The sequence below is a fragment of the Xiphophorus couchianus genome, chromosome 22, assembly GCF_001444195.1.
Source record: "Xiphophorus couchianus chromosome 22, X_couchianus-1.0, whole genome shotgun sequence".
Classification (NCBI taxonomy): domain Eukaryota; kingdom Metazoa; phylum Chordata; class Actinopteri; order Cyprinodontiformes; family Poeciliidae; genus Xiphophorus; species Xiphophorus couchianus.
Genome location: NC_040249.1, coordinates 4,195,626 through 4,212,590, shown reverse-complemented (window position 1 = coordinate 4,212,590; position 16,965 = coordinate 4,195,626). Strand labels below are relative to the sequence as shown.

General features: G+C 40.2%; 1 protein-coding gene across 2 annotated transcripts; it reads right to left on the bottom strand.

The window, feature by feature from the left end:
• Positions 1 to 728: 728 nt before the first annotated feature.
• Positions 729 to 10,856, bottom strand: LOC114138099 (monocarboxylate transporter 12-B-like). 2 transcript variants are annotated; one of them, XM_028007144.1, is made up of 10 exons: positions 10,713 to 10,838; positions 8,762 to 8,875; positions 7,905 to 8,201; positions 6,653 to 6,756; positions 6,174 to 6,317; positions 4,914 to 5,009; positions 4,556 to 4,712; positions 2,384 to 3,121; positions 2,056 to 2,315; positions 729 to 1,153 (listed from the first exon to the last, which is right to left on the bottom strand). In XM_028007144.1, exons 3-10 carry the CDS (start codon positions 8,042 to 8,044, stop codon positions 924 to 926), a joined length of 1,869 nt encoding a protein of 622 aa, XP_027862945.1. In that variant the 5' UTR covers positions 8,045 to 8,201; positions 8,762 to 8,875; positions 10,713 to 10,838; the 3' UTR covers positions 729 to 923. The 2 variants fall into 2 exon arrangements, with proteins under 2 accessions (XP_027862945.1, XP_027862944.1); XM_028007143.1 differs by lacking the exon at positions 8,762 to 8,875 and having other exon boundaries at positions 10,713 to 10,856.
• Positions 10,857 to 16,965: the final 6,109 nt, after the last annotated feature.

The following is a 16,965-nucleotide window of genomic DNA, read 5'->3' as shown; positions in this document are numbered from 1 at the left end:
CTTACAGGCGACATAAAAGAAGAGAACATGGAGTCCTCAACCCATATATGGCAGTATACATTGTAACCACCGTATAAAAAAGAAAAAAAGAAAAACGGCGTGTGTGTGCGTTTGTGTGTTGGCCAAGTTCAAAAACTTCAGCGACGATCAAACCAGTCTTACTTCCGATTTGTAGATCACGCCATTCGCCTTTCTTACAAAAAGATGTTTTTCAACCGACAACAAAGATGCACTTTGTTCCGAAATACAACCACCTAAGCATCTGTCAGTACTTTGAAGGTGAGTTTGTAAGAAGGCCTTTATTTTAACACACACACAGACCCTGGCAAACTGTTCTGCAACTTCAAAGACCAACGCGTTCTCTGCTTGAAAAGAAAGTTTCGCTCTTCTATTGTGGGAAGCAACAACAAGAGTAAAATCTTGTTTCTGGCCAGGCCGTGTCATACTTCACAAGAACTCAAATCCGCAACTCTTGGGAAATCCTCAGAGGTCCATCACACTGCAACGCTGGTCGATATCCTGCCCAGACGACGTGTCAAGGGCAAGCTGCATGAAGTCCCAAACCAGGGCTGCTACAACAAATCAGATTAAACTTCAAAACTTTCTTCACTGGCCTGTCTGCTGTGTTCTTTAGTCTTCATGATGATGCTTGTCTTCTAAGGTTCCCAATCAAACTTGTGAAGAAAAGACTTAACTACGCTGACAACACAGATCATTTCTGTAGAGAGTTGGTTGAAATTAGGTTTTTATTAGAAGTGTCAGAGTAACTAATACACAGATTCCAAACTTCATAGAAAACCATTGGAAAAAAAATGATTCCATCTCCTTCCACTTCTCGGCAGTGCTTGGTTTAATTCATAAAATCTCAACAACATTACAGTTGTGGTTGTAACGTGACAAAACGGGAAAAAGTTCAAGGGGTATTAGCGCTTCCGCAATGGCACTGTGTGCGTTTCGTTTTGCGAGAAAACAGGCACAGTCTTCGGCTGACATGTTTCCCTTGAGCGTTTTCCTTGACCTAGAGTCCTTTTGCACAGCGCCGTCAGACGCGTAGCTAAAGACGCCGCCACGAGGACCAGAGAGCTGAGGAACAAGGAGGCGCCGCTGATGAAGAAGGTTAACGCGTAGTTCCCAGTCTGATCTACAAACCAACCTGGAGAAGAAGGAAGAAAATGAGCCACATAATGACCGACATATTGTTACTAACATTCACCAAGGGGAAATGAACAAAACTAAGATTAGCTGATGGGTCAACAGACACAAATGCCAACCTGTTTAATCTCCAAATATATGAAAAAATTATGTTTTTAATATATTAATATACAAAGAGGTACATCTGCAATGATTAGGCTCTGGGGGTTAAGAAATTCATTCACTTTTACGAAAAAGAGATATACCGAGTAAACTTACTTATTTAAGGCAGTATTATGTATTTATTATATATTTCAATTAACTCTCACCTTCAGTTGTTATAAAAATGCTATGTATTTTCATATACAGTATGTACACATATATATCAAATATGACTTAAAAGAAATTTGGCTTCATATTTTAACACCTTGAAATTGGTTCTCCGTCTCTTTAAGAAACTCCTGCTCTTCTGAAAACTCCACCTTCAGGAAGTCATCACAACAACGCTCCTCTTTTATCCCTTTACCAATGTTTTCACCGGCGTTGAACTGAGGACCAGCTCACATAATGAACGTGCAATTCCATCAGGAGTTTGCTAATTGCTGCTGGCTAGTCTGAAGGACCTAAATGGGGTAGTTACGGGGGAGGACCGCTCGCTCTGGGAGGCAGAAGCTCAGAAGTTTGGAAACTGCAGTTCAGAGGAGGACCTTCACCTCAGAGGCGGCACTAGGTCCACCCAGGTGTTTTGCACAGCTGAATGGTTGCATGCGTGAAGAAGTCAAGGCAACGCTTCAGGTATGTTTTTGATGAGGGGATAAATGATGTAACGCTCAAACATGTCAACTTTACATAAAACTACCCCTTTAGGAAATTCAGATTTTAAAAAAAACTTATGCAATACAACAATTATTGAGTAACTCTTACCTCCTATAGGTGGGCTGACCAAGTATGGGATGGCATGCAGGAAGTACACCACACCCAAGGCCGAGGCAAGATGGGTGGAGCCCACAGTGTCAGAAGTCAGGACTGGTATCAGCGCCACATACGCCCCGTCAAAGTATCCGTAGAGAACGGAAAACAGCACCAGGAGCTGGAAGGAATGGAGCAAGGGCAGGAAAACGCAACAAAGACCCTCCATGCTTATGGTCACTATGTAGCTGAGCAGGCGATGCCTCTTTAGACACCTGGGTGGGAGGCAGAGGGTTACGACAGAGCTTTGATTTAATTATTAAAGCCTCCATTTGTCACTCACGTCCTGTCTGTGATCCATCCAAATGTGATGTTGCCCACAATTCCACTGACACCAAATATTGACATAAGGAAGGCGGCGTGCTGGTGCTCCACCCCGACACTCAGAGCGTAAGGGACGAGGTAAACTACTGGAACGCTGCAGCCAAACGCCAGAAACACAAAGGACACAGACAGGACCAAGAATCTGGGAATCCACAGGAAGCCAAACTCTTCCTTCGCTTTAAAAAAGAAAGATTGGTCTCTGGACAACGGCTGTGAGGATACCAACGGTTCAATAGGAATTGCTTCATTGTAGTCGTCTGTTAGTGTCACTTCACTAGATATGGAGTTGTCTCTTTTTTCATTAGCTTTCAACCAGGTGTTGCTTGACGTTGTCTTTTTATCTTTCCTGCTGCTGTCTGGAATCGTAGGACCTGATAAACCCGTCTCCTCCCGTATTGTCTCCAGATTGTTGCTTAAAAGGAGGTAATCTGCCATTTTTTTAGCCATCAACCTGGCAGCAGTCGGCTTTGGGCTTGGTAATAGTGGGAATCTCTGCTGAAGCTGGTCTTTTTCAAGTCCGAAGTTCTTGTAGGTTCCATTGATGATGACGAGGCCCGGGTTGTCCTCCGAACCGTGGATCTGTTGCTGCTTCGGGTTCTCGCGGCCCCAGTCAGTGGTCACTGGTTCAGTGAGTTCAGTTTGCAGCACCGCAGTCATGCAGGCTTTCTCCACGTTTATTATGTTGCTCTCCCACATCCTTCAAATAGAACAACACAAACAAGAAATAAAATGATTGGATACAATGCCCTGCAGGAGTATTAACAATGCATGATTTTATTAAAGTCTGGACTTGGACCCACAGCGCAAAAAATTTTTTATTCTGTTCATCTGACCAAGCACCTTCATCCACCACCTGTTTACCACGTCGCTTGTGGCTAGCTGCTCCTGGGACTTCATATGTATTTCTGGACAAGCAGTTTTGATAGGAATGATTTTAGGGCCACAAGATTTTGGGGGCAGAACTCCATGCAGCAGCATCTCAAGTCCTCAAGCAGAGGAGTTGAGATGCTGTAGGTCTGCAGGTAATGTAAATAAAAATCTGACAACTTCTGCACTTCAGTGAGTGGCTCTTTGAGAAGAACGTCAAATTAAGGAAATATCTAAAGATTCACCAGACACAAAATTATGCATCTTTTTTAGTCCTACAACCCGAATCATGAGGGAATCTTGTGAGATGAGCTAAAGAAGGGAGGATACAGCTGTGGCATGGGTGCTTTTGTAAAAACGAGAAATTCTTCACCCTGGATTTTAGTTTTTTCACTGAATTACTGCAATGAAATAAAAAGTTGACTTTTTCTTAATGTTTCATTGGGAGAGTATTTCGAAAACAGTAAAATATTAATTCATTCTAAGACTTGTGACACTCTCTAACCAGGGGTGACATCCTTCCTCAAACCTAATTAATTTATTATAAACTGCAATAGTGAGCAACTAGCTCCACCTGTTGACCAAAACAGGTGGAGCTGCAACATCAACTAGGAAGTTTTACTGCAAAAGCAACTCTAACTGCACCCTAGGTAGGATGTTGACTGGGTTTCTTCCAAGTGTATTTTAAATGTATTTTCATAATCAGGATCAAGTTTATTTGTGCACAGAAAAAGAGAGAAAACATAATTTTTGGTAAACAGAGGCCTGCTTGAGTAGTCCATGTGTGGGATCTGGACAAGTACTGCAGCACTAAAAACTTCTCTGTGGACCCGGGTGTTTGTTGCCGCCTGGTTGTGTCTGTGTTTTGGCCGCATCGAACCATACGGTGACAAACAACCAAATGACAGAGTAAATCAGTGGTTCCCAAAATGTGGGGCGCTGCCCCTAGGGGAGGATGCAGGAAGCGGTATGGATGAATGGAAAAAAAAAAAAAACAGTTGCACAATAGTGTTTCACTGTAAAGATGGCTTGTGGTGCGTTTTGTTGGAACCTGAAGTGTGAAATAAACTTCAGTGGAGTTTGAAAACAAAATATGTGTATAGGTTAATTTCTGGTTGAACGATGTGTGTGCCCAGTTCATTTTTTTTTTCTTTCTTTTTTTGGGAGGAGGGGGGTGGGATTTTATTGTAATCCATAGGGGGGTCCAGAAAATCTTTGGGAACCACTGGAGTAAATAACGGCGGTGATGTTGCGAAGAGCTGACCTTTCAGCTGGGTTCTGCTCCAGCGGCCTCATCAGAGCGCCACAAACGCACAGGTTGGAAACAAATCCTCCCAGGATGAGCAGAGCTCCTCTCCACGAATAATGCTCGATAAGCAGCTGAACTGCAGGGGCCAGGAGAAAGGTGCCGATGCCGCTCCCTTGAACGCAAGGCGCATTGGACGGGACGGAGACATGAATAGAAAGTCATTAGGGTTGATTTGAATGTGGACTAGAGAGAAATTAAAAGGAAGGTTTCAGGAGATCTCTAAAAGTAAAAACAAAATGGTGGAGAAAAGACACAAAACACAAACAAAAAGAAAGACGGGAGACTTGATCAGTGAGGTGAAGGCGGTCAGTACCAGATAGAGCAATTCCAAAAGCCAGCGCTTTCCTCTCATTGAAGTACTTTCCAACCATCGCTATAGACGTTGTGTAGCTTAGGGCATAGCCAAGACCTGTGGAGGAGGAATAAAGAGTTTGTAATTTCCTAAAACCTACAATATTTTGCATGAGTGAACGAATGGAGCCATATGGGGGTAAATCTCAGAATTAATGTGAGGATGTACATTCGCAACAGCACAATATACAGTGAGTAACGCTAACAATACTAATCACGCTAATGGCTAATATAAGAAGCCATCATGAGCCTACCGTAAATGCTTACATTTCAACACAAACAATGCATCTAAGATGTTTGGATTTGTTTATTGACATTGAAAAAATTTATCAAGTTTGATGTGATGGTTTCGGCAATGATACAATAAAACATTTAAACCGTTTAAAATTTAAATTTAAGATTGAAAGGAATTAGCAAGGTTTCTTTGTAAAAGCGTAAAAAAAAATCTTTTTCATTTTCTGATTGTTGTTCTAACGTAGTTACTATCAGATGCAATAAGTTTCATCTTTTCTTTGTGTTTGAGGTAAGGTTGTTCACAGATAGATCTCAGCAAATAAAAAAGTTGAAAGAGAGCAAGATTTCCACGTGAATGAGGAATGGAGCGCAGGAAGTTCCTTTGCTTTCTCCATTTGAGCTTTCAGCCTCTCTCTGTTATGAAACATGCGCAATTTAGAAATGTTGGTAGTCTTTTGGAAAACTCAGAGTTAAGGTTAGGAAGGTTACATTCAGAAAGGAATTTGCGCAAACACAGCTACACTTAGTAACGCTACACTTGCTAATCACGCTGACTGGTAATAAAAGAGTCCAGACTGGTCAAAAAGTTGAACTTTTGTTCTGTTCTGCATCAACAGTTCTCACAGCGGTTTCTTACATAATAAATGGCAGGAAAGGTTAGAAAAAAAATATTTTTAATGCTGCTCGTGTTTTGCTGTACAGTTCTTAAAGAGAAATTAGAATAAACTAAAAATGGCAGCTTTACAAAAGCTAGGGATTGATCCTGGCCATAAAACTCCGACTGGTGCAGCTGTTAGTTGAATTAAACCAAATTATTATTTCCTCTAACGATATTAAAAGCTTGTTTTAAGACATTGCAGGTAATAATTTATCCAAAATGATTGCCTAATTTAGTCTGCGGTGACAGATAATAATAATAATAATAATAACAACAACAATAATAACAATAATAAAGGTGTTTCCATGTCATAAATGAATGCGTTCATACCTGTGAGGATTCCCAACGAAGCATAGAGGAATTCCAGACTGGAGGCGAAGGAGCTGAGGACCAGGCCAGCAGAGGACAGAAGGCCTCCAAGAAACACTGTTACTCTGCAGGACAATCGGTTCCCAAGAAAACTACCAAGAGGAGCTGAGAAAAACAGTTTACTTGCATTTTCCATAGATTTCTTTTTTTTTTTTATTATTTATTCATTTATTTATGTATTTAACACACATGTAGTGCCTTACAAAAGGTTCATGGATACCTTTGAATAACTGTTTGACTTTGTTACATTGCAACTATGAACCTCCATGTACTTTATGTGCATTTACTTTAATGTACTTTAATTTTATTTGACAGACCAATTTACAAAATGAAAAGAAGAAAAGAAAAAAAGAGTTAGAGAGGCGTTAACTCTTCCGCAAGACACCGTATGTACGAGTCCTATGAATGCCTGCATATTCCAAAAGCGATGCATGTCTTACCACAGAGCATGGTGGTGCAGTCGATCATACTGTGGATCCAAGCAGTGGTGGAGTAATCTCTCTCGAAGTACATCTGGAACTCCACGAAGAACATGGAAATGCATCTGTATGGAGGGACCAGAGGAGAAACAGTTTCAGTCCCGTCAGTTTTACCACCAACTGTAATTACTCAACTAAAACTGTAAATTATTCGATATTTGTTGGAGTTTTAAGCTTCAGAGAACATGCAGTATGTTTTTTTAAGAAACAATTAGAGACAGTGAAGACGTGATTAGCTGGTAACTGAACAAAAGGTTAAGGTTATTCAGCTGTCAAGTCAAAATGTATGTAAAATTTAAAATGCTCCCATTGAGAGTTTTGGAGAAAACAAAATCTACAGTGATGAACTGTGACTATTAGAAAATTTTCAATGCATTCTGAAAGCCTATAAAAAAAGTCCAATATCCCTAACTTTTGTTGAGTATTTGAGCCAATGCCCTTTCTGGTAACGAGTCTGTTCAAATTTGCTTTCACTCCCTACATGCTTGCATTTTCTCCGGGTACTCTGGCTTCCTCCCTCAGTCCAATCTTTAGTTTTCCGTGGGAATGTTTGGTGATCCAGCGAGTACCAAGCTTCCTGCCCTTTTGGCTACCAGCACTAACCGCAGTAGGATGGATGGACGGACGGATTCAATTCTTTGGCAGAGGTAGCCAACGTCACAAGTTCATTGGTCTGACTCTTACTCTGTAATCTGTAAGCTCTGCACTCACTGAACTGATTTTTATTGATGTTTGTCTCGGTTGTATGATGGCTTCACTGCAGAGGGCATGCAAGGCTTTTGTTGAGTGAGTCCCAGACAGTGTTTCACAAAGTTACAAAGACTCGGCTAAACACACACATACAATTTTTTTTTCAAAAACAAGTTGCTAGGATGAAACTGACAAATTATACATTTTAAAACAGATTTGTTGTTGCTGAGGGTAGTAAAAAGAACTAACCTTTTAAATATGTGTATTTATTTAAAATAGTAAATATGCTTACTCAAGTGCTTAGCAAAATTTTATATAGTTCAATATATTTTGACCTTGTACACGGCTTGAGAACATTTAAAATCGTTCCGAGTTATGAGAGGTGCTGTGCAGAGGCACCTTGAAACAGTCGTGCTTTTGGCTTCATTTTTTTCTTCTATCTACAACAATAAAATAACGAGTCAAAAGACGTGAGTCGTTTTGCACGTGGTGAGAAAACGGGACGGGATATCTCTTGCGTTACCTCGTCACTGCCCGAATGCAGATGGTGGCGAGGAAACAGCTGGCGACGACCATCCAGCCCCAGCCGCCTTCTGGCAGGTTTGTGACCCTGGAGGCCCTCCTGCCTCCTCCGAGCCTCTCCTCCCCCACAGCCGCCATCATTCCAGAGGATTCACAGCTGCTGTTCTGCAGCCCACGAATGTGAGGCGCCTTTTTACCGGCCGGATTTGTTGTGCTGAAACTGAAGTGGCTCGCTCAAAGATCTTCATGCCTTCTCTGCCTCTCTTCTAACTCTTCTGACCATTTCGACTTCCTGGGCCTCTTAACGGAAAAAAAGGGGGCAAGGAGAGAAACAACAGACGGGAATATTGCATAAGCAGGGCACCATAGAACATCACGTTTCCTTTAAACTAGGCAGGATGTGAACACGACTCGTCAGTTTGTCACTGGTCTCGTTAGACGTAGGGGGGAAAAAAACTTATGACTGTTTGACTTTGCAAAATAACTCAAGCCCAGCCTGATTTGGATGTCCATTTCAAATAGTTTTTCTTGATTCTCTATTTGAATAGGTCTGGACTTTGACTAAACCATTCCACCACATAAATATGCTTCTATTGTAGCTATGGCAACCTCTGCTGGGAGGTGATCAATGGCATGCAAGCCAAGTGTGTTTTTACACAGCAATCCAAGGAGGACAGGAAGTGATTCACCAAATCAAAAGTTAAAGACTAAAACTGAAATAAGAAACTAAGCCAATACATGAAGGACAAAACCAAGTAAGAACCAAAAGTCTTAAAAACAGAGTGAACTGTCGACGGAGCATCGCAAATGACAAAAAACTAAATATTATCGAACAGAATATAAAACACGAAGACTCACAGATCATGATAATCTGCATTAAACTTGTCCAAGTGTATCTCTGTCTTTGCTGTGTTACTTGATCTTCATGATCAAGTCTGTTTACTAATGTTCTTTACCCCAGTTATGTTTACACTGTAAACAAAGTACAGAAATGTGCACTTCCTTAACTAGTTGGATGACCTCTGTAGACAACTGGTTGCACAGAATCACATTTAGGGTTGCCAATGTAAAGGCGATTGGGTAAACATGCAGACTTTAGATTTGAAAAGATCACCTCTGTTGTGACCGCTACCTGTTTTGGACCTTCGATTCTGTTATTTCCTTTCATTTTTTATTCGTCTCTCATTCTAGCTTTATTTCTTCTGTTAGTTCAGTCATGTCTCATTGTACAGTGTTGGATTTGTTTGTTATTTCGTATTTATTTCTGCTACGGCTTCGGTTTTCTTCTGGTGCCGTCTTTGTTTTGTCTTCTCATCCAGTTTCCTGTTTACTCCCCATCTGCTGTAAGGTACTTATAATTGGTTCTTTTGTCACTCCTTCCTTTGTACATTTACCTCCCCGACTGGTTATTCACAACCGGTTCCTTCTGCGACACTCCCTCCATATTCCTGGTTTTGGAAGTTTGGCCTTTTTTTCATTAGTAAACGTCTCCGACGACTCTTCTACTGTCCTGTGTGCATTTTGATCCTGCTCTGAGCTCAACGTTCATGACAATTTTATACTACTGCATCCCTTCCCTGGTGGAGCAAAAGTGATTTGGTTTTGCCAAACCAAATGTGGATGTTCATTTCCACCCTAAAAATAAGTAGAAAGTTACTTTTTTCTCACAATATGTTATTTTAATATTCTAAAAAGAAAAGAAAAAAACAAGGCATGACTCAATTTCCATGAATGAAATATCCAGAGAAACAAAAAATGTCTCATCGCTAACCTGGATTTCTCTAAAGAGACTTTTCCTCAATGTGAGCGTAAGTTACAATAAACCATTTCCAGCACCAATCTTCTTCTTCTTCTTCTTCTTCTTCTACTTATTTCAGGTCTTTAGCAGCCTTAGTCCAACATGGGACAATATATTTAATATTTTTAAGAAAGCTAGATAGAGTAAATTTGATCTTTCATCATCAAAAAGCAAGGACAAATATCTTTGTCATCTCTAAATGAAGATGGGTTTTTTTTTTTCTATTACCCATCTGTCAAAAACTCGCTGTACCACAAAGCACACCCAGGTATTTCCTGCAACTTCAAGGGCTGAACAGAACGTTGTTAACATGTCCGCAAGAAAACAGAGGGAATCTGAGCAGAGCCAATCATCGGTCATGCTGAAGCGTTTATTTCCGTCCAAAGGTTTCTGTGTGCTTTCTTGTGCTTTGTCATTTATTTCCAGAAAGCTTATCTCGGCGAAGAGATGATGGGCCGTGAGGTCAGTTTGGGTTGGCTGACTGCATGCATCCATTAACGTGACGGGTTTTCTCTTTCACCAAGGTACACTGGCACCGAGCCAATCCTTTATCATGCTCAACTGTATTCCATCTCGGGCTATCGCCAGAAAAGCGGCGTGTGGCGCTCCCTAGAAAAATGTCCTGCGTTTTGGAGGCTGAAAATAATTTGAGTTAAATGTGGAATTGTGTCGTCCTGTAGAATTAGCTCATATTTGCATTAAACAAAGAAAAAGGGGGAAAAAAAGAAAAAAAAAAGGATTTTTTTGTGCAGGTAAACACTTTGGCTGCAAAACAAAAAAAAAAGTTTGTTATATATAATTTTATTTTCTTTTTTACTGCAAGAACTGATAAAAGCTGGTGGATTAAATGAAGTGTATCCTTTACAAACTAAACAAAATTTTAGCAAACTGTTAGATGTAAATGTACAAAAACACACTAAGCATAGACTATAGAAATAAGCAGGCGGTCAGTGCATCACAAAACACTTTTAATGACATGACAATATTAAAAAGTGAGCCCCTGGTACTTACATCAGCCACCCCTCTGCAGCTCTGAATTACAGCCTCCTGATCCTCAGATGAGGTCGAACAATGAAGGTGTTCCCGCTTTGGTATGTCCTGCTAACACCCTGACGGCGTTCAGCAAGACAAACAAGCCTGCAAACTGAAGATATTAGGGGAGGACAGAGGAGGAGGAGCAAGAAGAGGATTTGTTCATACTGGTTTTCCTTGTTTGTTTTTTTTTTTTTTTTTTTGGTTCATTTCTGCACTTATAACACTGCTGCAGTGAAGCCAAGCTAGATTAAAAAAAGAAGAAAAAAAAAAAAAGGTACAACTAAATTACTGCCCAGCGCAGAGGATGTCAGCAAGAATAATGCTAAGATCACTGTTGATGAGAAATGCAATAAAAGTTTGCAAAGTGGTACACATTTAACTAAACCCTCCTGTTAAATTTGAACAGCAGTTTGAAAGATTATCGCGGCCACAGACGAGAAGAGGGAAAGAGGCACGTTGAACAATTTGCCATCCTGCGAGCTGCAGATATTAGAGGCACCTCAGTTCCTCTCCACACCTGAAAACTAGAACAGGGTGTTTCCAAACTTCATGTAACAACACGACATCAGGAACGAGACAGAGACTCGGCTTAAACACCAGGAGTTCAACAGTGTCATCATAGTGGATATTTTAAGATAAGACGAGAATATATGATAAGATTTTATTAATCCCTTAAGGGGGTGGGGAGTGATGTTTGTCCCAGCATAGCACACGATAGAAATTAGAATAAATAAATAAAGTAATAATAAGAATAAACGTAGAACAATAATACCTAACAATGAGCAGCGATAGTCCCAAGGACACACACATATCGCCCAGTAGCAGATTACTAAACATATATTCAACATTTTAATCGCACAGCTCTGGAGACCATGTTTGTATTATAAAGTCTGAAAGGAAAAACAAAAAGGAAAACAGCAAAAATCTTTAAGCTCTGCATAAAAAGACAGGTTAAAATCTCTGACTTAAAGAGGCCACATAAAAAGAAACAAACGTTAGCAGACACAAACCTAAATCCAAATACAATTTCTAACTTCCAGCGTCAATCGCTTTGGATTGATCGGGTAAGCAGTTCAGTGAATTCTTTGATCTGAAGCTGCACTAAAAACGTTTTCATTCCCGATTTTGCGTTACTGCGGAAACGAAATGCTGCCTCGCCTTGCTTAGTTCGCCTGGGGGAATCTACGCGCTTTGCACCAAACAGAGCAACTCAGAAGTGCAGTTGCGGAGCAATAACAGAAGAGATTTTTGGCACTTGCGGTATTTATTCATCAGTAGCACGACGTGAAGAAGGACAGAGAGAGAAGGGAAGACATGCAGGAATCAAGCTGCTCCATCAATTTAAAAAAAACAACAAGGTCTCCTGCAGAGATGCTCTGGTATTCTGGAGTCAGTTAGTCGGATCACGTCGATGTTACATAAAAGTGGCCCGATAATTGATCCCTGAGGAACCCCATGATACTGTTTTTTGCTGACCCAGGTTAATAATTACCAAATTACATAATAGTCCCTGTTCAGAAAATAATATCTGAACCAGGAGAGCTGAGTACTGCACAATCCTCCCCATAGACAGTCTATTCATTAATATGTAATAATCAACTTGGCCCATTACAGCACCAACACCAAAGTTCTCTAGATTTATTGCCAGGAAGGTACAATTTATAACCAAATTGCATGTTCTTCCATCTAAGTTTTTAAATACATATATAATCTTGTTTTATTTTGTGAATGTTGCACATTTTCTTTTTCTGGGACTAGATCTAGCCTAGATCTTTACAGAGTTTGATTAGAAATGTTGTAGATTTTGCATTTTAACGACCTTGATTACAGTTTTCAATGCTTGCAGATTTTAAAAACCCCAGTTTTGTGCCGATGGTTCAACATTTAAAAAAAAAAAAAAGAGGAGTTACGCAACCTTTAAGCAAATCTAGCAGCTCCGTCTCAAATTCTGTTCATGCCCGAGGTTTTCTTTCGATAGGACATTTGAGAGCGTATTTCAGCAACCTCAACAGTCAATAAATGATACACAAAATTTATATTGGCCGAATGCCAATGAGAGAGAAATGTTCCATTTTCGTAGAATTTTAGGGTCTGGTCGTCTGGTGCTTTTGAACAATTTGTCCAAAATGAGTTAATCATCTGCGCAGCACCGTTTTGCTCTGCTGCTTCACGGTGGAAAAGGTCCTGGGTCAAATTCCAACCAGGTCGGAGCTTCTGTGTGGCGTTTCTACGCTCTCCCCTCTATGCATTGGTTGGGTCTCACTGGGCCACTCCAAGAAAACCGACAACAAATTTGTGTAATAACAGAAAAGGAGTCGTAATCCAACTCCCTTTTTTTCTACAAAAGTCTATGCTAATAATGAAAAACAAACATCTTGAACACTTTTTTTCAAATCCAGTTTTAGTTTAATTCTTTGTTAGAAAAAAAAAAAATCTCTTCACATCAGTACATACACATTGCACAAAGGCAAGGAGCCTCTTCTTTTTGAACCGTCATTTATCCCCCTCCCAATCAAATCTTTTGTTTATTATTATTATTATTCTTTAAACAAAAAGTAAAAGCAGCAGCAGAACTGACTCCCTACGACCAGCACTGGGTCTCCCAAACTTTCCCACAGGCCTCAGGGGGGCTGAGGTGAAACAACTAGCACTGAAATACAGCAGACAGAAAGCAAAAGGCATCCCAACAGAGCCAAAACACCCCGACAGCTCGAAGGAAAAGTCCGATTAGACATTACAGCTCGCAGTCTGTTCTTATTCGCCCCGTCAGTGGAGTTTAAAAACCTCCGAACATGAATACAAACAACCGTTAAGTGCACAGAAAATACCCCAAGGAGCGATATCGCCAAACACGTACATAAATATTTAGTAAAACTCTCAGCTGCTGAATTGATTCACAGCTTTTCGAAACTTTTTGTTGTTGTTCGATGCGCGATCCGTCTGCGGTTTTGGATTTCGAGACAAAAGTGCCGAGCTGCGCTTGGGAAAAGCCAGGCTCTGGAACAGTTAACATCACTTTGTCAGACAGACAGATTTGCTGGTGTTGTAATACGTCATGTTATTGTCATTATATTCAATATTATTATGTACAAATCTCTGTACAATCAGACACAGAAAGGTGATCAGATCTGTCCTGCCAGTTGAGCACTCGAAAAGGACAGTTTAAAGGCTGGACATGCTGGAGCAACAGGATGATTGACCATATTAGGAAAACGCTGGAGGAAACGAGAGACGGGCAAAACGAGTAAATACGAAAAAAAAAAAAAAAAGTCTAAGATTTCTTCCCTTCACCACTTTAATCGATTTAATCAACAAAGATCTGCGGTTTTTCTTTTGTCGTGACTTTAACGTTCAAAAGTAACTCGAACCCGTTGAACTTTGTGCGAGAAACTCATGTTTCAGTCTATGCGTAACTGGTTCTACAACATCCAATGAGCGAAAGTCGACGGCGGAATCAGCAGGACAGAAACCATCAAGTTTCACGCAGGATTTCACAGAGAGGAAACACTAACTGCTTTGCATATTTAAAACAAAAACAACAACAAAAAAAAGAATTAGTATTTACAAGAAAGACAACTCTGTTTGCTAAAGAAGAGATCTAACAGATGAGTTAGTTACTGCATAGCTTTTTAGTTTAGATTTCTCCACTGCTGATCGTTTGCAGCTCAGGCTGACGCTTCCTTATTTTATTTATTTATTTATTTACTTTTTATCTGTTTTACCAAGAAGTGGTCCCGGGTGGAAATGGACCCCGAGCTCCGCAATGAGAAACCTTTAAAATTACACCACAGACATTATTCAAGATGCATTACGACACTTACATCTGAAAAAAATAGCAAAATAAAAAAAAATTGTCAGGGATTCTCAACATTTCTTTTTTTTTTCTTTTTTTTTTTTTTTTTACACAGACTCGGGACTGGTTCAGACCGATATAAAAATCACAACTTTTGTACAACCATTAAGGAGGCTGGAAGTAAAAATAGCATCTTTATCATATAGAGAGCATATCTTCTCAAAATAACTACATGTTGCAATGTGACATCAAGGCAAAGGCAGACGAGGAGCAGTGAAGGTAGCACATAATTAACCATTCGGGACGATCCGCTCAGAGCCGACGCGCTCTGCGGGAAAAACAGAGATATGTGTTCAAGTGAGACACTTTCCAGGAAACTTCACAGCACATGGGGAGCTGTTTGATTAACATGTCTGTACAATAACCAGACAGGGTTTCACAGCAGCCACACTGGTTCTGTTATGCCAACCAAAACAAAAATAAAAAGGACAGGGGTAAGATTTTTCTTTTTTTTTTAAAAATGAAAATCGTAAAAATCAAACAACAAATACAAAAAGAAAAGGGTTAAGAAGAATGAAAGCTCGTGCCTTGTATAATGTTCCCAAGTACATTTTCTCCTGTCTATTATGTATGGTTATATAATTATTTTAAATTTTATCCAAACCATTTTTTATTATTTTTTTATTTTTTAAAGTTTAGAGCATATTGCACCTAACCAAATTTCTACCAAGACAACTTCGGTTGGTAATTCTTGGGTTTGCGTTCCCATTTCGCCCCTTCCTCGTGCCTCTATCCCGACCCCGTAAACAAAACATTTCATGCCAACGTGAGCAAACCTTTGCATATCACTTTTTATTGTGGCTAGGATGCATTTAGGAACAGCCAAATAGTTTTTAAAAAACTGGTTATTTCCCAAAATGTAAAAGATTATTAATCTTGATCATATCAAAGATAATTGAGCAACTTCCCCACATAATATCCATCATTATCCACAAACTTGAATAAATTTGGACAGGTTACGACTCATTTAAGCTGAAACTTTTAAACCACGCCCATTTGGTTCTGCTATTCCGGCCGCACGCTCTGAAAACAAACAGGCTGCGATCTTGTCGGGTTTCCTTGAACGGTGCAAGTTACTTTAAACCAGCGGTCGTCAAGGTGTGCGCGCCACAGATTTCGTTGCCAGGTACGAACTGAAGCGCGGTTGGTGTGAAATGTCCAGTAAAAAAAACAACAACAAAAAAACGGCTTTATATCGCAGTTAGCACTAACAGTTAGCTATGAAATGACAAAAAGTACAAAGGTATGAAATGGCGAAGGGGGAAAATAATTAGTGTCTCTCTACATGTGACCAACTACACTCTATAACACCCACCCAAAAAAAAGACACAAAAAGAATGTAGGCAAAACAAAAACCCTGTTTTGAAGTTTAAAAGAAAAGAAGCTGAAGGGCACAAACAAAGTGAAACCAGGCAGATGTTTAGGAAAGGCAACACATGTTATGGGTTTTTCCAGTTTAGGAAAAAAAAAAAAAGCAAACAGGTGGTACATGGTGACCAACCCCTGGGTTGACTGTAAAGAAAACTGGCACCTGATGCACTGAGGTCATCATCATTATCCAAGTTGGAACAAGGCAAACAAAGGGGAAAAAAAAAACAACAACAACAAGAAAAAAAACAAAAAAACAGAGCAATGTCAATTTGCAGAGTCATCACAGCAGGACTGATGGTTCAGCGTCGGGTGATTCCAAAAATCACCTCTTGAAAGTACGAATTAAACACCGACAGTGTTTCACAGCAGCCTCTCCGTGAACGCTTGCATAAGTGAAGGAGCTTAGAGTCTCGAATGCAACGGGTCGTCGATGACGCCCGTTTCCCTTTCTCGTATTGTACGCTGTGGGCGTTTGAGTCGAAGTTGGAAAAAAAAAAAAAAAAAAAAAAAAAAAAAACAGCTGAAAGCAACAGAGCACATAGGAAAAGAAAAGTAAGGACAGGATAGCAGCAAACATGTTATGTAGCATGGGAGGGCAGGGGGTGGGGGGGCCGAAGTGTAGTCCAAGTCTGTGTTAGATAACGGCAATCGCTCATTTCTGTCAACAGGGCCTTCAGAGTACTTGGTCAGCTAACGAGGAGCTCATTAATAGATCATGTGGGGCAGGTGAGACTATCAACAGAATGAGGCAGTAGCGATGAATTTTATAAATCACGGTATGTAAACAGGTTTGACTAAAGAAAAATCTGAAAAAAGCCGTTTTTCACAGTGCAGCTGTTTTAAAGAGACGGAAGGCTTTAAAAGGTCAGAGGTCAGAGCGTGAAGGTTGCCGGCAGCATTACAGGACAAAATACATTTGTGATCTTTCCGTTTCTCAAACGATCTGGCGACTTATGAAATATGAGACCAGCTTCTTTTAAGTAATATTCAATTGACAAGGATCAA

Excerpts from the sequence above, each read along its gene's own strand:
- LOC114138099 (XM_028007143.1), bottom strand. The coding sequence starts at position 8,044 with ATGATGGCGGCTGTGGGGGAGGAGAGGCTCGGAGGAGGCAGGAGGGCC. Across the intron at positions 6,757-7,904 it reads TGCATTCGGGCAGTGACGAG|ATGCATTTCCATGTTCTTCG; the intron begins GTAACGCAAGAG and ends CCCTCCATACAG. Across the intron at positions 2,316-2,383 it reads GGATGGATCACAGACAGGAC|GTGTCTAAAGAGGCATCGCC; the intron begins GTGAGTGACAAA and ends CCTCCCACCCAG.